The sequence below is a fragment of the Larus michahellis genome, chromosome 1 (assembly GCF_964199755.1).
Source record: "Larus michahellis chromosome 1, bLarMic1.1, whole genome shotgun sequence".
Classification (NCBI taxonomy): domain Eukaryota; kingdom Metazoa; phylum Chordata; class Aves; order Charadriiformes; family Laridae; genus Larus; species Larus michahellis.
Window position 1 is genome coordinate 74,080,166 of NC_133896.1, and position 27,195 is coordinate 74,107,360.

The 27,195-nt window shown below is 40.2% G+C and overlaps 1 protein-coding gene across 10 annotated transcripts in view; it reads left to right on the forward strand.

Annotated features, from left to right (window-relative positions):
- Window positions 1–27,195, forward strand: part of ABCC9 (ATP binding cassette subfamily C member 9) — a 77,200-nt gene that overhangs the window by 30,802 nt on the left and 19,203 nt on the right. For 4 of the 10 annotated variants that reach the window (XM_074586838.1, XM_074586833.1, XM_074586851.1 and 1 more), the window contains 17 exons: window positions 111–253; window positions 3,006–3,114; window positions 7,663–7,773; window positions 8,712–8,784; window positions 10,514–10,619; window positions 12,461–12,499; window positions 15,936–15,974; window positions 17,532–17,633; window positions 19,056–19,140; window positions 19,648–19,728; window positions 20,725–20,862; window positions 21,339–21,464; window positions 22,029–22,125; window positions 23,473–23,720; window positions 24,677–24,825; window positions 25,605–25,674; window positions 26,501–26,658. In XM_074586838.1, the coding sequence (XP_074442939.1) occupies window positions 111–253; window positions 3,006–3,114; window positions 7,663–7,773; window positions 8,712–8,784; window positions 10,514–10,619; window positions 12,461–12,499; window positions 15,936–15,974; window positions 17,532–17,633; window positions 19,056–19,140; window positions 19,648–19,728; window positions 20,725–20,862; window positions 21,339–21,464; window positions 22,029–22,125; window positions 23,473–23,720; window positions 24,677–24,825; window positions 25,605–25,674; window positions 26,501–26,658 (1,874 nt within the window). The remainder of the gene's footprint in view (window positions 1–110; window positions 254–3,005; window positions 3,115–7,662; window positions 7,774–8,711; window positions 8,785–10,513; window positions 10,620–12,460; window positions 12,500–15,935; window positions 15,975–17,531; window positions 17,634–19,055; window positions 19,141–19,647; window positions 19,729–20,724; window positions 20,863–21,338; window positions 21,465–22,028; window positions 22,126–23,472; window positions 23,721–24,676; window positions 24,826–25,604; window positions 25,675–26,500; window positions 26,659–27,195) is intronic. The other 6 variants (XM_074586865.1, XM_074586875.1, XM_074586884.1 and 3 more) reach the window with 4 other exon arrangements.

Consider the following 27,195-nt stretch of genomic DNA (forward strand, 5'->3'; position numbering starts at 1 on the left):
ATTGAGGTATATAGTTATTGACCTTAGTTGAGAAAAATATTTTGCTTGCTGTCCTTGTCCATCTTTTTCAAGAGTCCCTATCCTGACATGTTCTTTTCCTGATGTGACAGACCTTTGTGACTTACGCATATACCAATGAGAAGCCCCTGCAGCCTGCCCAGGCTTTTGCATCACTGTCCCTATTTCACATCCTGGTCACACCACTGTTCCTGCTCTCCACTGTGGTTCGTTTTGCAGTCAAGGCTATCATAAGGTAAGTGGCCCTTCTAGTTTCTCCAACTCTTGAACACCTACATTCAATAATACAACAGGGAAGGTGCTGGAGAAAAAGGTTGTTTCTCCCTGCTCATCTAGAAGGGGATTTAGAGGTGGGAGTCCGATGTTCAGAAATGGGAGAGAAATCAGAGTAACCCTTTCTTTTTACTGCATGATACAGAGAAAAATAAGTGTTCTGCTTTTTTTTTTATAATTTCACCAAGTTTGGCAGTCTGTATTTAGAGCCAGATTGTCCTTCCTTGGGATATGCTTCTCTTCTCACAGTGTGGCCGCCCACCATAGCTTTCACCCACTGCTTTTCTGGGCTCTTGTCAACACAGAGGGAGATGAGAGCGGTGTGAAGCTATCTAGCAAGACAGGCCCTGCTGATGCAAGGAAAAGCAACTGGCTTAACTCTGTCTCCACAGAGGGTGTATTTGGCTTTAAGTGAAAATTCAGTATTGTCCTGCCTCTCATTGTCTAGCACTAGCATGTACTGTCTTAGGAAAGAGAGTGGATGGAGGAACACTGGACACTGAAGGACTAGTTGCACAAGGGAAACTGAGCCCTACGGGACTCCTCTTATAGAGGAAATTCTGTTCCCCTAAATGGCAGTGAAGAGACGCACGAGAGGAAGCGTGGCAAAGCAGACATGTGGGATTTTAGTCTGTGAGGGTTAGGGATCTGCGTGGCAGGACAGCGAGGAAGTTGGCATGAAGTCGAAAAGATTGTTTTAAAAAAAGAAAAGGAACTCAGAAAATGTGTTGCTTCATCAGTAACTTATATGTTCCAGGCATTTATTTCTGCAAATAGCCCAGCAAAACAACTTCCTTTGTCCTGTGCTATAGAGCACTTAATCTCAAGGGAGCTGGTTGGTAGTAAGTCAAATTTCAGGCTTTTGGCTGTTGCATCAGTGGTCTGTGTGGAAAGACTCATGGTCATGGGTTAGTTATGTAGACATACACACTGCCAAGATGTCCCAAGAGGCACAAACTGACACCTGACTGGCAGTAACATGTCATATGCCAAGTTCTAGCAGGATGTGAAGACCGGACTAACCTTCCCCCCCAGAAACATAGTTATTTCTTGCCAAGACTGAGGCACATTGGCAAGGTATTGCATTGCTGCTGCCACTGCCTCTTTATGGTGGGTAACGATAACAACAAATAGCAGTCAAGGGGACTTCAGGCTCCACAGCTGTCATTTGCCAGTACCACACTCACCTTAAAAAAAAAAAATATCATTTAATAGGATTTATTTTTACCAAAACAGCAGCAGGGCCACATGAAAGATTTTCCCGAGGTTGAAAATGATTTCTGACTAGTGGAAAATCTCAAGTCTCCTGTATAAATCATCCCAGCCTCTACATCTCTGCACTATGTTTAGCATAGCCCTAATATCAAAATGGTGTGCACATTTTCCTTAGCACTGCTGGCCACCCCTCAGGACATTATTTAAAGACCATATTTGCCAAAACAAACTTTACCCTTTGGCAAACTTATTTCCTAACATCTTTCTCCCATGAACATCATGTCCCCCAAGTGAAGAATGAAGAATGTGTTCTTGGCCGTTTCACAGCTCTGTCATCAATCAAATACATGTATATGAGTATGCACTCGTTTGTGTTATGTTTAAGTGCTTATACTTTGGTCAGAATCTCCATTTTATTGTAAAGAGCAATTCTAGTACCATGAAAGCTTTTTGAGGGTACCTGTCCTCATTCAAATGCAAGGTAATCGTTGATGTCTTCTTAGGCAGACAATCAGAAACGAGGTCTCTTTTTTTCTACAAGAAGATAAATTCTTCTTATGATGCACTTACGTAAGACTGAAATTCTGATATGGGATTTAGACATGTGAATTTTCCTTTAAAAATAAGATAGGAACAGGTATACTGGCAGGAGGAAATAATGACAATTGCAGTGCTTTCTTGCTAACTCTGGCTTGAACGTGTCTTGATAATTTCATACAAAATGCTCAGACAGGCCTTGAAACAGGACTACATTCCCATTTGCATATTAATATTCAAATCACTGATCTGAAGTCATATGTCTTTCTGCTGTCTCAGTCTCTGGCACAATGCACCTTGATTTTAGTTTTTGCAAAATAACATAGCTTCACCATGATCGGTGGGTGCTTTTTTTTGTTCATCCCTTCCCCAGAACGATAAAGAGACAGGTGCTTACGGCACTCTGAAAGGAAGTGGGGAAGAAAGAGCATCAAATCCTTCTGCGATGAAGAATGAATTCAACCTGGGTGCTGTATTTCCCAGGGGACAGTTTTAAGAAGTAGGGAAAGAGAACTCTTGCTGTATTTCTCCACGGGTGGCTATGGCTGTGCTCATTTGTGGAGTATTCAGTCCTGTTTGCATGCAGCGTATGCAAAAGCTGTGTTCAAGATGCACCTAGTGCATTGGCATTTTCAGAGAATGTAGACGGGTCAATGACTCGTTTATGCATCCTGACAGTGTGTAGGCATGAGAAAGCCAGCAACAAGAAAAGCCTGCTGAGATTGAAAGCATTCCTTCTCACATGACTAGCTCTTCTCTTCGTTCCCTGCTACCAATGTCCTCTTCCACATAATTTTTCACTTGCCATTGGGGGGACAGGCAGTCCAATAGGAAACCAAAAGTATGCCATGAACTTCTTTTGGAACACTTCTGATACATCCTGCTGGCTGGACTGCACAAAAATGGAAATGTATACACGGAAACTTGGGTTTATTGAACTCACTGTTCTGTTTTCTTTCAAGTGTACAGAAGCTGAATGAGTTTCTCCTGAGTGATGAGATTGGAGATGACAGCTGGAGAGGTGGGGACAGCTCTGTAGCTTATGAATCCTGTAAGAAGCACACGGGACTTGTAAGTTCTGTTTTATGACACTGAATTTCAAAGCAGAGAGGCCAGAGCGGAGAGGCCCCATACAAGGCCAACGGCCTAGCTGATAGGCCTTGGGAGTTTTGGCTTCTAGCCTGACTCTAACATTAACCAGTTTTGCCTCTTCTGTGTGGGGATTTCTGTGTTTCTGTGACATTAAAGGTTCCCAAACACATTTAAGCATTGCTGAAGTGCCAGTAGCAATAAAAACCCTGGAACGCACCAGCACATTTACACAGGGTTCAAATTCAGCCTTCAGTTTTTATAAAAGGCCCAGGTGCATTTACTGTGGTTATGGGGTTTGTACTGTATATTAGCAGTACAACCCATCATATATCGGGCATCTTTAGGTAGGACCGATTCCTGCTCTGGGAAATTCAAAATTGGAGGTGGGAAAAACAACACGAAACTTTGTGAAGTAAGAATTAATTCCAAAATGCTGTTTCTGGAGCGCTAAGCATATAGTGAATTTGAGTAAAATTTAAAGCGAAAAAAACCCAAGGGAGGGTCTTTGCCCACAAGCTAGCGGGAGTCACTGACAGAGCTTTAAACCAGGCTTGAGGAGGGAGGGGGACAATATCAGGCTTGCCCATGACAAGCTGTGGGACAACAGGCAATGGTTAGAGGGACAGTGTGCTAGTGAGGGCTTGCAACCTGTTCCTCTGAGACGTGCTGGCTACACTGCAGCACACTTGAAGTCTTATGGAGATGAGACAGGGGCATCTGAGGTAATAGGAGGGATATAGCAGTGAAATACCCCAAAGGAATTAAGGGATGTTCCTCTAAGAATGTGACATGGCTGACAGTCCAGCTGAAGTGCCTCTACACCAATGCAGGCAGCACGGGCAACAAACAGGAGGAGCTGGAAGCCACCGTGCTGCTAGAAAGCTACAGCCTAGTTGCCATTATTGAAACCTGTTGGGATGAATCCCATGACTGGAATGAGGCTATCGATGGCTGCAGGCTGTTCAGAATGGCCAGGGTGAGGAAGGAGGGGTGGAGGTGTTGCCCTCTAATCAAGAAATGGACTGAGTGTGAAGAGCTGTCCCTGAAGAATAGCCATAAGCAGGTTGAAAGTCTATGGATAAGAAAAAGAGATCGAGGCAACAAAGGGAACCTTGTGGTTGGTGTCTACTACAGGCCACCTGATCAAGGGGAGCCTATTAATGAAGCCTTGTTACTCCAGCTACAGGCGGCATCACACTTGCAGGCTTTTGTCCAGCTGGGGGACTTCAACCACCCCGACATCTGCTGGAAAAGTAGCACAGTGAGCTGTAGCAATCCAGGAGACTCCTGGAGTGCATTGAAGATAACTTCTTAAGCCAGGTAATTGACAGCTCCCCCAGAGGAGATGTGATACTGGACCTCATGGTCACCATCACAAGTGAGCTAATTGGTGATATCAAGATTGAGGGTAGGCAGCCTGGCCTACAGCGATCATGCACTGGTGGAGTTCACAGTCCTGAGGGGTACGGATCAGGGGAAGAGTAAAGTCAGAACCCTGAATTTTAGGAAAGCAAACTTCCAGCTCTTCAAGGAGTTAATCAATAGGACCCCCTGAGAAACTGCCTTCAGGGGCAAGGGAGCAGAACAGAGCTGTCAGATCTTTAAGGACGCTTTCCGTAGAGCCCAAGAACTCTTGATCCCCAGGTGTAAGAAATCAGGAAAGGAGGGCAAGAGACTGGCATGGCTGAGTTGAGACCTGCTGGTCAAACTAAGGTTAGAGAAAGAGATACACAGGCAGTGAAAGTAGGGACAGGTGTTCTGGAAAGAGTATAGTGACGCCGCCCTGTTGTGTAGGGATGGGGTCAGGATGGCCAAGGTGTGGATGGAGCTGAACTTGGCAAGGGACGCAAAGAATAATAAGGGCTTCTGTAATTATGTCAACCAGAAAAGGAAGGTCAAAGAAAGCGCACCCACCTTGATGAGCAAGACTGGCAAACAGGTAACAACAGATGAGGAGAAAGTTGATGTACTCAACCATTTTTTTGCCTCAGTCTTCACTGGCAACCTCTCTCCCCTCACCTCTTGAGTGAATGGAGCGCAAGGCAGGGATGGGGGGAGCAAAGTCCTTCCCACTGTAAGAGAAGATGAGGAACCTGAATATACATAAGTCTGTGGGACCTGATGAGATGCACCCCAGAGTCCTAAGGGAATTGGCTGATGTAGTTGCCAAGCCACTCTCCATGGCATTTGAAAAGTCATGGCAGTCAGGTGAAGTCCCTGGCGACTGGAAAAAGGGAAACATTGCACCTATTTTTAAAAAGGGTAGAAATGAGGACCCTGGGAACTACCTGTCAGCCTCACCTCTGTGACTGGGCTGATCACGGAACAGATCCTTCTTGAAGCTATACTAAGGCACATGGAGGACAGGGAGGTGATATGAGACAGCTAGCATGGCTTCACAAAGGGCAAGTCCTGCCTTACCAACCTGGCGGCCTTCTATGATGGAGTGACTACATCAGTGGACAAGGGAAGAGCTATGGATGTCTTCCATCTGGATTTCTGTAAGGCCTTTGTCACAATCTCCCACAACATCCTTCTCTCTGAATTGGAGAGATATAGTTTTGATAGGTGGACTGTTCGGTGGATAAGGAATTGGTTGGATGGTCACATCCAGAGGGTAGTTGTCAACATCTCAATGTCCAGATGGAGATTGGTGACAAGTGGTGTCCCTCAGGGGTCTGTATTGGGACCAGTACTGTTGAATATCTTCATCAATTACATAGACAGTGGGATTGAGTGCACCCTCAGCAAGTTTGTGGATGACACCGAGCTGAGTGGTGTGGTTGACACACCTGAGGGATGGGATGCCATCCAGAGGGACATGTACAGGCTTGAGAAGTGGCCCTGTGCAAACCTCATGAGGTTCAACAAGGCCAAAAGCAGGGTCCTGCACCTGGGTCATGGCAACCCCCAGTATCAAACTAGGCTGGAGGATGAAGGTATTGAGGGCAGCCCTGCCAAGGACTTGGGGGTACTGGTGTATGAAAAGCTGGACATGAGCTGGCAATGTGCATTTGCAGCCCAGAAAGCCAACCATATCCTGGGCTGCATCAAAAGAAGCGTGGCCAGCAGGTCAAGGGAGGTCATGCTGTCCCTCTACTCCACTCTGGTGAGACTCCACCTGCAGTACTGCATCCAGCTCCAGAGCCTTCAGCACAGGAAAGACATGGACCTGTTGGAGTGGCCACAAAATGATCAGAAGGATGGAACACCTCTCCTGTGAGGACAGGCTGAGAGAGTTGGGGTTGTTCAGTCTGGAGAAGAGAAGGCTCCGGGGAGACCTTATAGTGGCCTTCCAGTACCTGAAGGGGGCCTACAGGAAAGATGAGGACAAACTTTTTAGCAGGGCCTGTTGTGACAGAACAAGAGGTAATGATTTTAAACTAAAAGAGTGAAGATTTAAACTAGATATAAGGAAGATTTTTTTTTACAACGAGGGTGGCAAAACACTGGAACAGGTTACCCAGAGAGGTGGTGGATGCCCCAACCCTGGAAACATTCAAGGTCAGGTTGCTCTGAGCAACCTGATCTAGTTGGAGATGTTCCTGCACATTGCAGGGGGATTGGACTACATCACTTTTAAAGGTCCTTTCCAACCCAAACTATTCTATAATTCTATGATTCTATGATTTAGGAAAAGATATTTTTCTTTCATGTTGACATTTTTCTGAAGCTAGATATTTCAACTGTTTCAAATTGATTACATCATTTGAAATGTGAGTGAAATTTGAAGACGGCAACAGAAAGAAAGGATTAGCGCAAAAAAAGTTTTATTTTGAGATGAATTAAATTAGTTTGCCAAGCAGAAACATTTTTCTCGTTTTTCTGGGTTAAAAATTGTAATAAAGAAAACAAAAATTAAATTGTTTCAGCATTTATTTTGTTCTCTTGTCCACCTTTTGCCCAGTCCTACAGACAGAGACAGACAAAGTCTAGAGGGGAAAAATAAAGGTAATATCTGTAAAGATTAAATCAATCACTGTATAGCCCAGCTATAAGGAATCACTGAGATTATGCCCATTGAGCTCAATACAGTGGTGCTTACAAATACACGGGTAGCTCTGAATGAGCTAGCTCCACAACCACTATTATGCATTAGCGAGGTACTCTGCACACGCTAGTTTGATCTGCTTCTCACTCCTGCAGCTTTTCTGCTTCCAAGACCCAAACTGGTAACTCTGCATGCCATTACACTTTTACTGACGCAGCTTTGTTAGGAGCCACCTCAGGTAAGGCAGACTTTACCTAGTGGTTTGAGGAGGAGGACAGAGCTGAAATTTGGGATGGTTATGCATGGGAAACCAAAAATCAGATATTTCCTGTGCTGTGTTAAGGGTGTTTAAAACATTGCACTACGTGCATCACAGTAGCGTGTCTTTATTATCACATATATTGAAAAACACTGGTTTCTTCTTGTGACCTAGAATGGTGGTAAGAAAGGGAGTGGATTGTTTGTTTTATAGGGAACCAAATGCTGTCCTCTCTTGATGATTCCAACTTTTCTCCTTTCTTCATTTCACTATGCAGCACACCAAGGCCATCAACAGAAGGCAGCCCTTGAGGTACCAGCTTGAAAGCTATGAACAGACAACGAGGAAGCAAACACGTCCTGTGGAGATAGATGATATTGCAATCAAGGTGGTTTGAAAACATCATCTCATTCTTTACGAGGAGCAGGTCCTCCCGCAACAGTACCATTTGCTGCTGTTCTTCCAAAGGCAAATTGTCTGTTGAAAGAACAAGCACTTTAGCCAAAAATAAAGGGAGGAGAATTCACTTCAGATCAGCTCTTTATAGCAATCACCCGTCTTCTCATGAAACAGAGGCACGAGTCTAAAGGAACAAAAGACGGATAGATAGATATGCAGATAATTTGATATGCAGAAATTAATATAGGTTTTTCAGACTTTCCCTTCATGAGTTTATCTTTCACTCAAAACCAAGATCAAAACTTCTGACATTTATTGTGACACGTCATTTATAATGACATTAGTTTAAGTCATGTTGGCCAACTTTTCCCCGTAACGTGTGCTCTGTGCAAAGAATGTTTCCTGGCCCTGACAACTCCAAAGGAAGTATGCACAAAAAGGCTAGGGCGCGCTGGGGCACATTTTTCTTATGTCCAGCATAAACGTTGTGAATCTTCAATTTCCACGTTGGGAATACATTCACAAGGGGCCATATATCCCAATATGCAGAATAATTCATTCATTGATAAACTGTGCTATTCAGATTGTCACCTGTGAGGTCTTGTGATTGTTATTCTTAGTCTTTAATCTTATACTTGACAGCATGGAAGTATTTGGTAAATACAGTTCGATTTAAGATCATCCCTTTATTGCATTTCATATAGTGTACCTATTTGTGTACATAACTCTTCTTAATGACAAAATATTCTGAGTTTGGCAATCTTAACCAACCTAATCTGCTTTTTTTTTGTTTATGAGCATACCTCACTATGTCTATTAATCACTGATTTCTTTTAGTAACGTATTTAAAATCTAAACTAGGCATTCTATTTTTATTTTTTTTACCTCATGTGTTTATATATCTGACATGTGGTAATTGTTTTGTAGGTGACCAATGGATACTTTTCGTGGGGAAGTGGTTTAGCTACGTTGTCCAACATAAACATCAGAATCCCAACAGGTAGGATAAATGCACACCTTAAACATGAAATATGTAATATCGAATTGCTACTAATTCCATTTCTTGATGTTGTGAAAAGCACAAAGTCACACATTTAGGTTTTTGTAAGAAAAAATGAAGATTAAAAATGTATACAAGGTCATGAACTGTATTGGTCATATAGCTATATCATTAACCTAATGTACTATACATAAACAAAAAATTACATGGTTTTTATATATTTATATAGTTTATATAGTTTTTATAACAGCAGGAACAAAGTCGAGAGTAAGAAAAAATATGAAAAAGAGGGTTTAAAAAAGTTCCATTACTATTATTTTTAATAGGCAAATTAAAAAAAGGAAGAGGGAGAACTCCAGACTTGTTCAAATCAAGTGTCCATCTAACTCAGTATTTTATTTCCAGCAGTGGCTACCAGTGGATGCACAGGGACACAGCAGTCATATACTTCTCCTACCACTCTTCAACATTACGTTATCCCGGTTCACAGCTATTTTCATCTCAGATAATTCCTTGAGCCTCATGCAGTTTTTCTGTAAAGAAATTATCAATGAATTTATTTTTGAATTAATTTCTCTTTTTCTAGCTGAGCTCCTGTCATTTCTTGCATCCTTGATGTCTTTTTTCTATGAGTTTCAGGGGTTTACAAACCATTGATTTGTTTTGGAAGACTTACATACATAGCAAGTGCGACAAGGAGCAACTTTTTCCTCCATCATTATTATTATTATTATTATTATTATTATTATTATTATTGATATTATTATTATTGTTGTTATTATTATTATTATTATTACTACTACTACTACTATTATTGTTGTAAAATTCCTAACACTGTTGGTGTTTCATGTTATTGAATAGTCTTGTATTTTATTTCTACATCCTATCAAGTGCTTAGTTTTAAAATAGCTTAATACGTTAGGCGGACACATCTTAGACATCACATAGTTATTAAGTAATTCCAAAGTACTGTATGTAATCCCAAAGTCTATATAATTTATTTCACCATAGCATTAGGCATCCTATACATGGATGAACACTTCTTTGTGCCAGCCCAGTGCAACATACAACATCAGCAGAAGGTCTCTGCTCCAAGGAGTTTACAATTTAAGGCCATGGGTTTACAAGCTGGATGAACCAGTCTAAGAGTTTACTTCCTTTAGAAGGAATGAGACCATTAACTCCCCATCTGGCAAGAAGCTTACCTGGCAAATGCACTAGCTAGTGCAGTTAGTGAGTTCAATTAGTTTATGGGGAGATCTGAGAAGCACCATTGCCACTACAGAGTGGGACCGAAGGTAGGAAAGTGGTGGGGGGGGAAGGAGTACCGCAAAGGAGAAAAGAGTAATGGATCTTCTTTTGGTTGCAGTCACTTTATTAGCTTGGCCCAAATTTTCATGGAACCACCGCCTAAATAGTCACTCCCCACTTTATATCATTTGACCCTAAAAAACTTCAATAAAGTAACACTCTCCTATACAATGTATGATAATATATGTCAAAGCAGTAATCTCATTCCTTTGGAGATTAATGTGTACTTGTACTGTCCATTAATGCGTATTTCCATTGATGAATACATGCAATATTGCCCATTTACATAGTGGATGCTAAAAAATTTAACCAACTATTTCAGGTGGCTTAGAATTGGATCTCGTTGGTCCTTGTGGACTTGAGTAGAACTGGTCTTTCTCTTTTTTTGAAAATGTTTTTGTTATTATTATTACCATAGGTCAGATGACAATGATTGTGGGTCAGGTTGGCTGTGGCAAGTCATCACTTCTCCTTGCTATATTGGGAGAGATGCAGACGCTGGAGGGAAAAGTTCACTGGAGCAAGTATGTTTTATATAGCTGTTAATTGCTGTATTCATTTAAGAAGGAGGGAGTTGGGTTTTGCTTTGAGAAATGTAAACTTCATGTCTCAGAACTGTATGTTAAATGTGGAGGGCATCACCTGCAAACCTATGAGGGATTTTCATAGCTGTTTTGTTCATGGTTCAGATCAGACTGCCTCAGGAAGGGAAAAAGACTAGTCTGGTGATTAATAAATTATAATATCTAATATATTAGCCCTATCAAGTGACCTGAATAGAAAGCATATACTATCCTGTAGTCTTCAGTGCTGGGAGTTGGCTCTGGATTTACAGTACTCACTATAATTGAAGGCACTCTTACAGCAAATAACACCCATTATCATGCTGTCTCCAAAGCCCTTTTTGGCAAGAACAATGTGAGGTGCAATTTACTTTTGTTGTGTTTCATCAGAGGTGTTTGTAGTCTAGTAACATTTCAGACAGTAGTTGCAACTCAGGTCGCGCGAATAATGAAATTCTTCAAGAAGCATTGAAGGGGTGAGATAGTTAACATGTCAAAGGCAAAGCAGGGCTCCGGTTTAAATTCCTACCTAGATTATTAAGTCAGCATTGTTACCGTGTTACCGTACACACCTATGAAAACACGACAGGCTGGAGCTTCTTCAGTAGTGGGGTACCAGCGGTACAGGAAAGGCTATCTTTCTCACCCAGTGATGATGCTGCTAGCAGAAAAAAAAAAAAAAGGTGATATAATAACACGTGAGCCATGCTTTTCCCCTTCCCTGGTATCTGCCCAAGCCTTGCCTATGGAAGTTAGTGTTACTCTTCACAATCGTACGTGCAGAAGGCAGCCTGAGGACACCCAATACCCAAGGACTAAAGGCTCTGAAGAAGGTCTTGCTGAAGAGGGAACTGCCAGCGAGGCCGGGCCTCAGATCCACATGAATTCAGACCCAGTGAATGAGAACTTTCTACAGAAGCTAAGTGGGGCAGCAACCACACTTCCAGCCTAGGCGTGGCAAAGGCTGTGGAAGGGGTGTGCTGTAACCCCTTGTTCTTTGGTTTTTTGTTCTTTGATTTTAAAGATCAGTTCTGTTTCCTTAAAACTTCCTAGCCAAACTCTTCTTAATTAACTTTTTGAGGGGAAAGGGTGAATTTTGTCACAGAGACTAGTATTTTGTTGCCCCATCGCTTGACTAGTGATCTCCTTTGTCATCTTTTTCTTACAGAAATGTTGCAGTCTGGATATTTTTGCTTTTCATGTGCTAGTATGCATGGCATTTTTTGTTCCCCAGCCATATTTCACTGTCCGCTATTCTAAATGTATGATCTCACTGGAGTAGCAGGTACAGTTGGAGCCAAGGCAAGACTAGCTTTAGTTTAATTATATGTGAGTTTAAGCTTTGAAGGAGGAAGAATGTGTGACTTACCAATTTATTTCTTTGAGACATATAATGCAGATTTTGACTTCACAGTCAGGCATTTTTTTTCCTGAGTAGTTTAAGAAAATACAAGGAGTAGAGTGTACCTTAAAATTATTCGCACAGATGTTTTGAAAGGTATATTTGAGAAAGAATCAACTTTGTCCTAGAGAGAGAGAGGGAATATTAGGAAGATGAGACAAAAAGAGAAATCTTAGAAAGATACTAGAGACAGATTATGAAATACTATTTGTTTCACATTGTTCAAGAGAGATTAAGACCATATTGCCAGTTGATTAGCTGTCTGTACGTAACCGACCAGGTAACTCAGGTTTTAACCAGCATTTCAGGCGTTATTGAGTGACTTTTTTCATTGCAAACTGTAATTTGGTACTGTGATATAGCTGATGCAAACGTGGTTCTGTTTTGCTGGTAATTTCAGACTGCCTGACAGACAGATGAATACAGAAGGATACGTCAGGTATTAACTAAGTGGATCCCATTCTTTACAAAACCATGATGAAGGTCCTACTTACTGTCTTAAATCCCTTTCCATGTCATTCCACGTGCATGACTAACGCAGCTACTGATCCAGGGGTGAAATGCAGGCTAGGTGAATTCTCCAACAAATTCAGGTATAACAACACAGTAATAGTAATGATGGATCTGATTTCAGCGGCAGTTATATTGGGGTAATCCTGCAATGCATCATTGCGAAAGCTCATCGTGGGGCTTGAATACCCTGTTGCTGTTGTGGCTGTCTGCAGTGAGAGCTGCATGTCCTGCTGCCAGGGTTGTCACTGGTTTGGGATCTGAGGAGAGAAAGTGTATTAGTGTACCTTTCTGTAAGAGATCTTGGCCAGGACAAATCTTATGGGCCAGATCTCAGTTCTTCCCACTTATATGAGACATGCCTCAGATACATTACAAACCAGAGACAAGGAGCTGGCTTTTTGTCTTCCCAGTGAGCAATCAGCTAGAGCGACTTCTTAAACACTGAAGCATGAGGCTATCCAGATGCAGTGATTCAGCTGACACTCTTTCAGATCTGAGTTATTAAGTCTATACAGTGACAGATGTGGGGAATATGCAGAGACCTCATCCACACCAGGCCCAACAGTCAGAACCACCAGAGTGGCTAAGTGGAACCCCTTCACTTAGTATAGATTTTCTGTACATTGAACTGGTTTCTGTGCAAACAGGTTGTTGTGTACTAAGTGAAAAGCATGGGAAACACAAGAATTATGAAATAGATCCTCCCAAATGGCCTGTCCTGCCCTCAAGCCATGGAAGGCTTCAAGAAAAAATAGAAGTCAGTGCTCGCTTCAGAAGGGTTACCAAGTACAACTGCTTACCAAAAGGTTGCAACCACATGAGCTACTCATAGCAAACACTGAAGGGCATTATCCACAGATGGATAAATGCTCAGCCACATAAATGTCAGTAGCCAAAGTCAGCATACCTACTAGTGCTGCTGTGCTGCAGGCTTGCAGGGACAGGAATGAATTCCTCCAAACTGCTGGATAGAGTTTGTGTAGATTCTCAGTCCTTGTCTTGCCTCAAATTTCTTGCCTGTATTAGCAGAGGAAATGGTTCATTCTGCTGTTACAGTGACATCCTAGAGATTTTGTATCCCTTTTTTCTCCTCCATTTTTCATTTTGTAGGCTGAGGGAATCTGGTCCTGGTTAGAGGTGCATTAGTCTATTTTAAAATATACAGAGTTAGCATAAAAGTTGTCCAAACTTCAACAAGGTTTCTTTTTTAATTTTCCTTAAAACTTTGAGTTAAATACGTTCCTGATAGATCAGTTTATATATTCAAAATCTTATAAAAATATCAAATAAACCTAATCAGTTGGGTTTTCCTACCATTTCAGACTTGAACTCACCATGCTCCATTTAGAGAAATATGTATATTTTATAGTACAGAATAAAAATTAATATAAATAGCCATATTTCAATAAATAAAGGAATTAGACCAAAGATTACTTATCCCAGTGGGCAAATAAAATACTCTTTTTAGAAATCTCAGGAGCTTCAGTTTCAGCTCACTCCCATGCCCTCCAGTTGCATCACTCTTTCAGATTCAGTACAGTAATGAAGTACAAGACCAAATACTTAATCCCCTTATTAGTGAAGACCCCAGATCAGCAAAGGTTTTGTATGTGTTTAATCATACACACTTATTAATGAGTGTGGGTTCTCACAGAAATCTCACTCAGAATTTGAAAGAATTAAAGTGCATTTGTCAAGCTAAGCATGGAATGAAATTTCTATCTAAGGAAGAAGAGTTTGAGAAATGGAGATCCTAAAATTAGTCCTTGTTAATTCAGATAATATATTTGATTATAATGGCAAGCACATTAAATCTGGTATGGAATTGCAAGGAGTCTTGCAAGGCTTGTGCCCGTTTTTTGTTAAACTGTACTTCAGAGGGCACTCCGAAATGTATACATGAAAGCATTATCCCTTTCTCTATCATTGCAATGCTCTGCTCATAAAAGTTTGGGGGGATTTTAAAAGAGGAAATGTAGGTTTTCTTCTTTTTTGTTTGGCTTGACCTGATTTCCAACCTCTTTTTAATCTCTCATTAGGCTCCATCTTTTGCTTTCTTGTAACTTTTTTTCCAGAGAAGACTGGAAGCTTCTGCTGAATAAAGGACCAACTCTGGTGAAGCAATGTCTGTTTTGAGCCTCAATTTATGGCTCTCTGACCCTTCTGAGATAACCAACAGGGCTTATTCACTTCTGATGTAACATCTTCTCTGGCGATAGGTGAACGAAGGAAACACACTGATTGTGCACTTTAGGACGCATGAATTATCAAAGTTCTTAGAGAGCTGTGCAGCACAGAAGGCAACATGTCTCAGTTCTGGCATTTTGGGAAGATGCTTAATATGTGAGTCTGGCATTACAAGGGCGCTGCTATTCGAATTTTTATGCCCTTTGCCAGACTTGGATCGTCTGCTTATGAGTGCAGCTGCGGTTACTGGTATCCCAGCAGGCAAGCAGACATTTCTGTCTCGGCAGTAAAATACTTCTTCTGGAGGATTCGTAGGCTATGGAGGGGAGGATTTGTTGATTTGGGCTTTTTTATTAAGTCAGGCAAATAACACATTAATATCCTTTTTCTAGGCCCTTCTAATGCCTGTTTGCATTTACCTGGCATCAACTTACTCTTTTAGGTTTTGCACTTTGCAGTGATGTGTCGCCATGCCTGGACACGAGCATCATTGCTGGTCCAGAACTGCTTTGATTGCCATTCCATGCCCTTGACATTGAAGAAGGCAATTAACAAATAGAGGGAGCTGCAAAACCATTCATGTCATTACTGCCGTTGCATGTTCTTCAAAATGTAATTACATGGATATGATCCTTAAGAAGTGGAGGTTGACAAGAAAAGCCTACGTTTTGTTGTGCCATGCATGGCTTGATGCAGCGTTATTGCTATAAACAGGTTCAAAAGGTGTTCTGATTCAAAACTGTGTTTGCACCTTGCAAAATCATATCTGCAAAGCTTATCTTTGCTCCAGGAGAAATTTGATGTAAGAGTAGTTGCCAACTTTTGCAGGTCTTTGACAGAACTGTGTGGAGAAGCTAAATTATTGCTTGTCAACCTCTTATATGCCCAGGCAATATTAATAACTTAATTTTTAATAGTTTTTACAACAGAGTTTCTAACAAAATAGCTTGCCTTTTTAGCCACTAAACACTACAGATACAAAACTGTTGTATTTAGAAAAGTTATATACTTTTAATTAGACCTTGTTTATTTTCCCTTTAAGAACAAAAAAGTCCAAAGTGAGGTTGAGTTCTTAAAATACGTACTTAACTCCAGTTTCCCTGTATATGAAACTTGCACAAAATGTTATTGTCTCTATTGCCTGCTTACTAAATGTCATTTACCATAACTTACAGTGTAAATGAAACTGAACCTTCTTTTGAAGCATCCAGAAGGTATAATTTCTGTTTTTAGTGTACCATAATACACTCATTCATTTCTTCAGAATTTCCTCAAACCTTCATCTTTGTACCCTTCAGCCATCTCTGTGTTTTCTTACCATGTCGATTATCATTTACCGCAGGATTAACTGAGAGATTGTGTTAAATCCGGTGGATCCCAATCTTCTCCAGCCATTGTACCACTACCTCCGTCTTGTCTGAAAGATGTTGAGTGCTCCCAGGTCCCGTTTGACATCACTGGGAGTTTAGTGTGCTGCATACCTTGCAAGACAGGGCCTCTAGATATAAGACATCATTACGTGTACCCTCCCACGTGTTTCCATGTTTTCTGATCAGCACTGGGTTTTGCGTTACTTATAACCCAGCTTGACGGCTGTGTGAAGGAGCAGGGCACACAGAACGCAAAGGGAGCCAGCTGTGCTCCAGCTGAAGTGAAGCAGTGTCTCCACTGCTGGCTTCAGGGAAAGGGCCTGCAGGTTTAAAAGAAAGGCAAGCTAAACTAAAAACATGTCATAAATTATAGAGAAGTAGTGGCACACATAGCTGTAGTTGGGAGCCACACCATGATTTGCTACCTGATAATCCTGAGGACATATTTCATACTAGTGTGTACTGAACTGCTAAAACTCCTAAAATTTTTGGGATACTACTGACTGCTTCTAACCAGCTATTTCTCATACCCTAGCACCCTCTCTCTCAATAGCAAATCCTAGATGCTTACATGCAAAGCTATATCAAATGCGTGGTTTGAAGCAATATCATCAAAGAGACTGAGAAGGAGGAGAGGTGTGTTCAGATCCACAAGCCGGTACCAGTTCACACCTCCTTCCTCACACATCTTGGGCACCTCAGAAAAATGTCTGAAATGACATGACCTTTTTTGCCATACATAGGCAAAACAGCCAGAAGCAAAGAACAGTCATACCCCTACTGTACACATTTTGATAGGTATTTAGTCATGTTTAAAGTATGTCTAATAAATACTTGGGAGACTGTAGTGATTGCTTCCCAATCTGTATTGAACTTCCTTTTCCAATATCATGTCAGTCCACTGAGGATCTAATAGACTTAAAGGAAAAAAGCATTCACTGAGAAAAATGTATTTCCTGTGCACACCATGTAAAATAATCTAAAACTTCAGAAAGCAGCAAGTCAAGTGTCCTAATGCCATTTGAACAGTGCCTTTTCACTACTTGTTTTGGCGTTAAAGAAAAAAATACCAAATAACTATTCTTGTGAGAATTTAGTAATTTTGGTTATTTATAATTTGCCCTTGGTTTGAAATTGCAGTTACTAAATTGAGGTAGGTACCAGCTATTTATAGGAGAAGAGAATACAACCTACAGTGCAGAATTTGCCATCAGGGGAGAGAGTGGGTGCTGTTCTAACAAAAGCATCTAATTTAAAATTCTTCACTTTTGTAACAGTTGCTTTGCCTATGTGTTTCCTTGTATTTTTATGAATGAACATTCCTAAATTTATTTTTTTTAAAACCTGACATTTCTTAATACGGGTACTTTGCTTTTTACTAATACTCTTATCTATCTACAGTAGAAACAGATACTCAGTGGCTTACGCAGCTCAGAAGCCGTGGCTGCTGAATGCAACTGTGGAGGAGAACATTATCTTTGGGAGCCCATTTAATAAACAGAGGTAAATATCAACCTCCTTGCAAAAACACCTGGCAGCTTCTTTTAAAGAGGTTTTTGGCTTCTCCTTCTGGAGGGAATTTGTAGATTCTGAAAAATATCAATGCATATTAACCCTGAGGTGGAATGAACTAACTTGACGGTAGCCATCTCAGTGGAAGGTTTCTGTTTTAAATTAGTCTTTCAAGGCTCCCCTTCTAAGCAGAGTGCATGTCTAAGATGTTTGTGAGAAATCACAAAGCGGCAGCGGCTCCCCATGGAATACAGCAGAAGCCATATGTGTTTTTTTTTATTTATAACCAGCTAAAGTTAGGTGAGATGAATCTCGTCTTTGGAGTCTACTGACATATTTTTGTTTTGTTTAAGAGAGCCTGAGGTTGCCAGAGGACTCTGGAAATTGGGATTCTAGGCATGTTTCCACTGAGTTTATGTGCTAATCCTGCTGTGATCAAATTATTGGAGCAGCCACTTTACAAAAACACTGTATGCATGAAGATGGGGTGCCTCAAGGAAATAAACTTAATTCTTCCCTTAGAAATACAGGGGAAGGGAGTGTGAAAGATGAGGTGCACAGCTTCTGTTGTACCTATCCAGCACTTGCTTCTTGTGTCCTTCTAAAAGGTCAGCTAACAAATGCAGTGGAAAAAGTGACTTGAGTTAAGGAAAACAAATTCCTGATGTTTTCAAAGGCAACACTCTCTGTTTTAAGTTATTAAAAATACATCCCATTCCTCTCAGTGTGTGCTTTGTTAAGATGTATGACTCCACTCCCACTTAAAAAAACATAGCAATGACCAAATATCGCAAAATCCAGCATCTAAAATTTCAGGGACCAGATTCTTCAGCTACTGCATCCATCAGCCTAACTTCACTCTTATCAAAGGGGCAAGGCTGAATTACACCACTCAGGTAGTCTGATCCCAGATGCTTATTAGCAGATCAGCTGTGATACCCCACAGACCTAGAAGTCTCACAACAAATTTCAAGTTTCTGCAAGTGATTTCCTGGTTCTGGCAAGATCAGAAGCACCGTAAGGATCCTTTGTCCTGTAATATCATACTGAAGTAAATTAAGAGGCACCTAAAGGGGAAGAATTATAACTCATTGGAAAATGGCTTCAAATACTCCAGAGTCCAGCAAAAGATCTCTGTGATAGGGAGGAATGTACTCAATAATTTATGTAATTGAATCTTTAAAAAGTAGGCTTGCCAATAAAGACATCTAATAAATATGCCATTTCTTACAATGCTTAGTTTACACTCCTCCGTGATTAGTTGCGGAATAATCATTTTGCCCTACTTATTTTTGCAATTATCCAACCATGACAGAGTCATAATAACTTGGCAGTGAATTTGAGCGGGAGGTTTTTGTGTTAGCAAAGTAAGTGGCTGGTTAAATAATTGCGACGACCATGTTGTTTTTACAGGTACAAAGCTGTTACAGATGCGTGCTCTCTGCAGCCTGACATTGACTTACTACCGTTCGGTGATCAGACAGAAATTGGAGAAAGGGTAAATAATATGAATGCTTTTATGTCTGCTTAGCCTATGTATTAAGATGTCACTCAGACAGATTTAGTCTCAATATCTACTCAGACAGTCTAGTCTGTATTGGGCTGCCAGCCTGCTAAGTAATTGTAATTCACTAGGGGTTACTGCAAAAAACAATTGTAAACTTTTCCTTCTTCAGCTGTTTCTTAAATTGGATTTTTTGATCAAAGTCTCCTGTATTTTGCTTTCATAATTTGATGCTAGTATTGGTTACATTTTTCAATCTAAGAAGCCCACTGTGCTAAGAGAAGCTCCTCATAATTTACACTTACCCGTGATCAGTTGCTATATAATCATTTTTCTTCTGATATTATATGAGGATTATGTTTGTTTATCAACTGGATTAGCATTTTAACGAAGCTTTTTATTTTTATTGGAACTCTGTATAATTGTAAAAGATCACATTTCCAAAGTCCTATCATAATGTTTATTCAAAGATGCATATTTCTGATCCATTATATTCATTAGGGGATTAATTTAAGTGGTGGACAACGACAGAGAATCTGTGTAGCTCGCGCACTCTATCAGAACACGAACATTGTCTTCTTGGTAAGATTTTTCTGTTTCACATGGAGCATGGAAAGTTAGTAATGAAACTGTCATTCCTTTTGTTTAGCTTTAGTAAAATTTATGTTAGATTTAGAAAGCTACAGGGACTTGTGTTCAACTCCACATCCCAGTTATAGAGATAGAAAATAAACGTCCGCCAGAGGCAGCATCAAAACATACTGGGAGACTGATGAAGGTGGGATTTCCTACAGAGATTAACAGTGGAAGAGTAGAACAGATCGTCTAACTTCTGCTTGCTCTCAGTGGTGACCTAGTGTCAACATAGTCCCACTGAAATCAGCAGGACTTCTGACAAGGAAAAGCACCATAACGCAACTACATGGGAGCAATGGACAGATTGAGGGTTCAGTAGTCTCCTGCAGAATACTGTGGATTCAGACAAACTTTCCCTAATATTAATAGTAATACTAATTTCAAGGCATGTCAGAAATTTCTGGAGGCTACTGCTCATGAAGAGGCTGTTTGAGCCTCCTCAAAATTAACCAGGGACTTCTGTTCTTAGAGAAAAAGTGTTTGCATATCAATATCCTGACCTGAATGTTGTCTTATTGCTAGCCACACTCACTCAAAGTGAAGACCAAGCACATCTGCAGTCTAGTTGGAGGGAATTAGAACAGTTCTTAACTCTATTTTTCCTGTGCCAGTTTCCTATCAAAATTAGGCCCAGACTTGGCTCTGGATCCTAGCGTTTTCAAATTTGGATGGGAAATTTCAGTTCAGGTGTTCCTGAGAAGGATTACCCCACAGTGTCATGGTGGCACCAGCACTGCACACATCTAAACGCAAAAAGTTAACTGAGTCCATTGCTATGAACTGAAGAGCAATGGATTCTAGCTCACTGTTCTGTAGTGCAGCCCTCTGACTAGGTGTTAGTCATTAGAGAGAGATGAAATATTAGTAAGGGCAGATGCTTTTCTAATTTTAAAAGACCCTTGTATCTTTTTATAATTTCTTTTTTGTTTGATTTGATTGCAGGATGACCCGTTCTCTGCACTGGACATTCACTTAAGTGATCATTTAATGCAGGAAGGGATTTTGAAGTTTCTCCAAGAAGATAAGAGGACTCTTGTTCTGGTGACACACAAGTTACAATATCTACCACATGCTGACTGGGTAAGAGAAGAGATACCATGATGCAAATTTGCTAATGATGAACATACACTTGAAGTTAGCACCATAACACTTCACGAGATCACTATTTTTCTCTGTAATAGAATCCCTCCTTAATTCCATATGTCATGTGGCTATCTGCAACTCTACAAAATATGGATTTCATAGTAGAAGGAACAATTTTATTTTTACTTTATTTGTGTAGTTTTTTTGATTGGAAGCCGCTGGAGAATTGTGACTTAATTGCAAATATGACTACTACTTACGTCTTGTCCATGTTTTTCACAAGTACAGATAAGCATGGCTTATAGAAGTTGCAGTTTATGAGATGTGTCAACAAACGTAAAAAGTGATTAATCAAAGACTGAATACGGTGAACACAGAAATTTGCATAATGGTAATCTCACCAGTACTGAGATCCAGTCTCTTGTGTTTATGGTATATTGCCAAGTTGACCTATTGGGTGCTTTCTCCCCTAGATCATAGCAATGAAGGATGGAATGGTCCTTCGAGAAGGGACACTAAAGGATATCCAAACCAAGGATACTGAGCTATATGAACACTGGAAAACCTTGATGAATCGCCAAGATCAAGAGCTGGAAAAGGTAAATAGGAGCATTTGGGTGAGGATGACCTTTCTGAAAGGAAATAGTTTTCAGTTAGTTTCTAAAAAAATAAACCATGTCAGGACACAAGTTTTAAAGTAGGCATTAAGGAAAAAGCCACATGAACTGTAAGGAACTTTAAGGACTGGAATAGGTAGTGTGTGGTATATCCATCATGGGTGGTGTGTAAGGACACGTTAGAAAAACATCCTTTTGAAATGCTGTGCACAACTGAACCTCTGCTGGGGCAAAGGGTGGACTAAGCAACATCCTAAGTATCTCTTAGCCTTTTATTGTGCTATTGCCATGAGCATTTAGGATTGTCTAAAAACTATTTTTGAAGCTTTTATCATTCCAGAAGAGAGGGAATGAAAGAATGGAAGAAAGAGAGAGGGAAAGAAATGGACAAAGCAGGATTTGTTGAAAGATAAATCCTAAAATACTGTGCTTTTCCATTCTGTGAGCTAAATGTTCCAAATAAAGTCTCTTTGAGGTTACTGTTGGTGCTACCACAGTGGCAGACAGCTAAGCTCTCAAATCAAAAAATAAGTTTCCTTGTTGCAGGATATGGAAGCTGACCAGACTACTCTTGAGAGAAAAACCCTTAGAAGGGCCATGTACCCCAGAGAATCTAAATCACAGCTGGAAGATGAAGATGAAGGTATATTTTATCATTTCACTTTACTTACTCTATTACCACGTTTCATTGCCTTTCCATTTGAATAGCTGGCAGTTCTTAGCAATGAAGTATGAAGATGTTAATGACACTTGGTAATAGTAGTGGAAAATCTAATACTTTGACCTGTTTACAATATGACTTGTTTAAAGGATTCTCCATAGATTTCTCCAAACGTTGTGCGGAGATAAAGTGTGTACCAAAACAAGTTTATTTCCTTGCTAACTCACCCTGCCTGGAAGTATTGAGGGGTGAGATAGAAGTAAAACAGTAAGAATGGTAATTAAGCAAATTGAGATAGCTCTGCCTAGTCATTGGCATAATAATGTTAGATCAGCTGTAGCCCTGTCCCTCATGAGATATCTGTTAATGGTCTGTTTTGGGCTTTTGAAATACCACCATGTGATCAAACTTGTAGCTATTTTCAGTTCCTTTTTGGATATGGAGTTAACCTGCTATTTTTCTAGCTGAGACTATTTATGGAAGACGCTTTAGGCTTTGTTCTCAAGCTTAGCTTCTTGTTCCCCCCAAGTCCTGTTGCTTTTAGAGATGCAGATTCAGATTCACATTACTTTTAAAGTGGGTTGGGGGCAGAATGGTTGGATACTGGAAGCTGGCAACAAGACCCATCAAGAACATGCCTTACTAATTCATTTTTAGTGTTCAAAATCAGAAATGAATGAAAATGCTGTCAGTTCAGGGTTGTCAAGACAAGGTCAACGTTTCTCTTCCCCAAGTGCAGCCTGCAAGGCTGTGAGGTGTTTATTCTTATTACCTGTGGGGAAAAAAAAGAAGAATTTAAATGTCATGTTTATGCACCTATGAAATACTTATTTCCCACAGCAGAAGTCTTTCACGAATTGTATTTCAGTATAATGTGAACAATTAGCACTTGATCATAGACAAAACTAGTATTCTTGAATGAAGGGAAAATTGAACTCTCTCATGCAACAGATGACAGAGCCTCTGGACAGAAAGCTTTGGAGAGCTTTCTAGAATCTTCCATGTGACCCAAAGTGCTCTGCTGTAGCTGAATGGGTTGGGAAAGGCCTAGTCTCTTACTATAAAGAGTCAGTACTGAAGGTCTGACTTACAAAAATATTTTATTAACAAAACTGTAACAAGTCAAAGACTGACAATCTATAGAGTGGCTCAAAGAGCACAGGGAAGTCTTATGAATATATGTCTGAAGCGTTTGCTGGTTTGAAATGGCAAATTGAATTTTGCCATTAAAATTCAAAACAAAAAAAAAAAGTCAACCAAATCCAGTAAAACCAGGTATAATTCTTAGTATTGCATCCAAGCTAATGTGATCAAATTTCTGAGTCACAGAGGAAGAAGAGGAAGAAGATGAAGATGATAATATGTCTACTGTCTTGAGGCTCAGGACAAAGATGCCGTGGAAAACCTGCTGGAGATATCTAACCTCTGGAGGATTTTTCTTGCTCTTTCTGATGATTTTCTCAAAGTTGTTGAAACACTCAGTTATAGTAGCCATAGATTATTGGCTTGCTACATGGACATCCATGGACAATGCAAATGAAGTCAGGAACATTGATGATGTTAAGAGCACAAATAAGGTGGGCCATACCTTGGAGCTTGACAGGGGAAAAAAAACCCAGAAAAATGTTCTAAAGTAATTTTTGCTGTTCATCTAGAAGCCAGCAAGATTGGAAAGACAGATAGATATAGTAAGATTGATTATTATATGGGACGGATGAATTGTTTACGCTAAAACATAAGACAATTAAAATTTTATTTTAATTAAAATAAATTTAATTAAAATCTTTTCAAACATGAAAAACTGAAACAGAAGCATGCTTGAGCTTAGAAAAATTATTGACTTTTCGACGGAAGGAGTATCATACTAAACCTTTCCATGTGGCTTTTTTAACACCTAAGTCAATAACTCGATTTTCCGAAGTACTGGCTGTCCAGTGATGTCCTGCAGGAAAAAAAAAAAAACAAAAACTCTTCAAAGGTACTACTTAAATACAGTCTGCTTATAGCTGTAAATTTGGTTCATATACAAATATCTTACTGGAATCCACTTAGTAAACTTTCAGAAGGCTTAAACATATTATAGCCCCGGCAGATTAGTTTAGGATTTGCTCTGGGAGTTTCAGTCGTGCTTTAACTTAATAAAGTAGAACTTTCCAACATCTCTCAAATGCCTTAATTCTTGAGAGGTTCTACTTCGGTTGTCTGAGTTTCTTGGCTAAAAATTTGCATACTTTTGTATTTGTTCAGTTAATCTATCTTCACAGTTGTAAGTACTATCACTTCAAGGTCATGAAGGGTACTGATCAGTAGGTTGAGGGACCTTAGACCTGCTAGGTCTGCTAATTTTGTGAAGTTAATGAATTGCAGTTCCATCATAATTTTTTTATTTCCCAAAGATTATATTAATATAATTATGTAATATAAGTGATGTGACATAATAGCTGATTGGTACCAGGTACCTTGGGAACTTCCTAGTAGGAAAGAGAGAAATATGTTTTTATTTCTAGGATTGATGTATTTGTCATTTTATTAGACTTATCATGTAGCTGTCTTCAGTATCCTCTCTGGAGCTGGGATTGTCCTTTGCCTCATCACATCCCTGACTGTGGAGTGGATGGGCCTCACAGCAGCCAAGAACCTACACCATAATCTCCTCAACAAGATCATCCTTGGACCAATCAGGTACAGCAAAAATAATGTTCCTCCTGAAAAGCTACATAGTCAAAGCATGTCCTCTTTGTAACCGGGAGGGTACTGCTGTGAAAAGCTCTAGTATTTGCCCAGTTTCCTTCAAGCCCTCAAAAAGTGTAAATAACTAGTAGGGTAATCAGGGGAAAAAAAAAAATCTATGTCGGAATACGTGAAATTCTGCTCCCTTTTTTATCTGGCTGAAACGTGTCAGATCGCTGATACGAGGCTGAGGTGTCAAAGAAGGCTTCGAGCGTGGTTCTAGCTCCAGGGCACCCAGCTCCAGCTCTGAGCAATGGGCATGGTGTCAAACGATGTGGCTTCTTCTGATGGCTGGGGACAGGTTCTGTGCACGATAACCACAGTCTCTCACAGGCAGAAGGTTGGCCAAAAGGATGCCTGCATATCAAATACAGTTATCACGGTGCTTTCATGAAACAACTGAGTCCTGGTGCAGGGGGTTGAGTAGCAGCCAGGGACAGCTGTGATCTTTGGAAGGGATCATCAATCTTGAGGGACCGTGGATGAAAGAGCAGGAGGCAAGACAGTAGGTTTTTGGAAGAGGAGATTTAAAAGTCTGGGGGGGGATGGGAATGCCAAGAGAAGCATTTAGATAGTCAGGTTGCAGACATTATGATCTGTTACGTTATTCATATTTACTTCTTGGTTTTAGAAAATGGCTGGACACAGCTCTGTGTTCTGTCTGACCAGGATTTTTATCCAAAACTGGAATTCCTTTTCAGGTAACTTTTTGTTTTTAATTTTTTCAACAGGTTCTTTGATATGACTCCGTTGGGGCTAATTCTAAATCGCTTCTCTGCTGATACAAATATCATTGATCAGGTATCAGATGTATCAATACATTCTGTTTTAGTACATCTTGGCTTTGTAAATTTTCACTTAGCTACTGAATAAGATATATTAAAATATTCAGTAGAGAAAGGCATAGGAAAAACAGGCTCTGGGAATAATAGATGATATTAAATGATAAAATATAAAGTACATGTATTTGTAGTAATGAGAGCAGGTAAACATTAGAATAAACATGGTGAGAGATGGTGGCTATCAATTTCTTCATACACAGAGTGGTTGCTTCTGTTAGAAGATCTGGATTAGCAAAACACCAGATTTGGGGCTCAAAAGAGGAAATAGGGTAGAAGATAATAACTTTAACGATATGAGACACGCATGACAAATAGACGTTCCATCCTGGCTGTAGCACATTTGAATTTAGAGCATTCAGGGAGAGGAAAGGCTGCTTTCACTATGGCTGTGAATTAAAATGTTTGGATGAGCAATAATCCTGAATGTAAGAGTGATGGGGAACATGGAAGGAAAATTAAAAGGCTCGGAGAAAGAGCATGCTCTTTCTCTAAATATTTGGAATATCGAGAACAATTTTCTCTCTTGCCTGTTATATAAATGAGGTGGAAATGGCTCCTATTTTCCCATGATCTTTGAAACACTGACCTTTAGAAAAAAACCTACTGACTCATTTTTTAACCTCTGCACATTTGAGTAGTAGACCCACAGAAACATAAAGGCTCCTGATATAAAGAGCTCAACAAGTGCAGTGGTATCATTCCACTTTTCCTAGGGTCCTTTATAGCAAAAGGCACATAGTGGAACTACCTGTGACTTTTGCCATATGTTTTTTGTTTTGCTCTAGCACATTCCTCCTACCCTGGAGTCTCTTACCCGGTCCACCTTACTCTGCCTGTCAGCCATTGGAATGATTTCCTATGCCACTCCGTGGTTCCTTGTCGCCCTTGTGCCTCTCGGGATAGCATTTTATTTCATCCAGAAGTACTTCAGAGTTGCTTCCAAGTACGTATTAAAAAATGGTCCTGAAAATTTCTTCTAACAAAATTGTACATAAGAATTGTGATGGAATGTGAGGTTGCAGGAGCTAGTATAAGGGGGAAATGGCCATGGCGTCCTACTTTTGATCCTGAGGTTATGAGTTTAAGACATACATTGGAGGATGGTTCCAGCTGACCTGACTACAAATGGGGTATTTGGGGAAGTAACACTAGTTGCATCACTTTTGTACGCTGTTGGCTATAGAGTCAGATGAGCATGAAGTTTGTTAATCAACTCAGCCAGCTCGCATCTGGTCAAAGCTGCTCTTTGACCTTTTGAGGGTTAGTAGAGAATGGAAAATAACTGCCTGGATTAACGTCAGTCACGGCTTATTCTTCGTATTGGGAAAAAAGTCTCCACAGAAAGTTACGTCCATTGTACAGCAACATTTCATATTCAGAATGGTTTGCTGGCCATAAAGAGTACAGTTTTTCAGAAAAAAGAGTGTCATGATTTCTTAGAGTCATGCTTCTAGTGCTAAATCCATTATATAATTTAGTA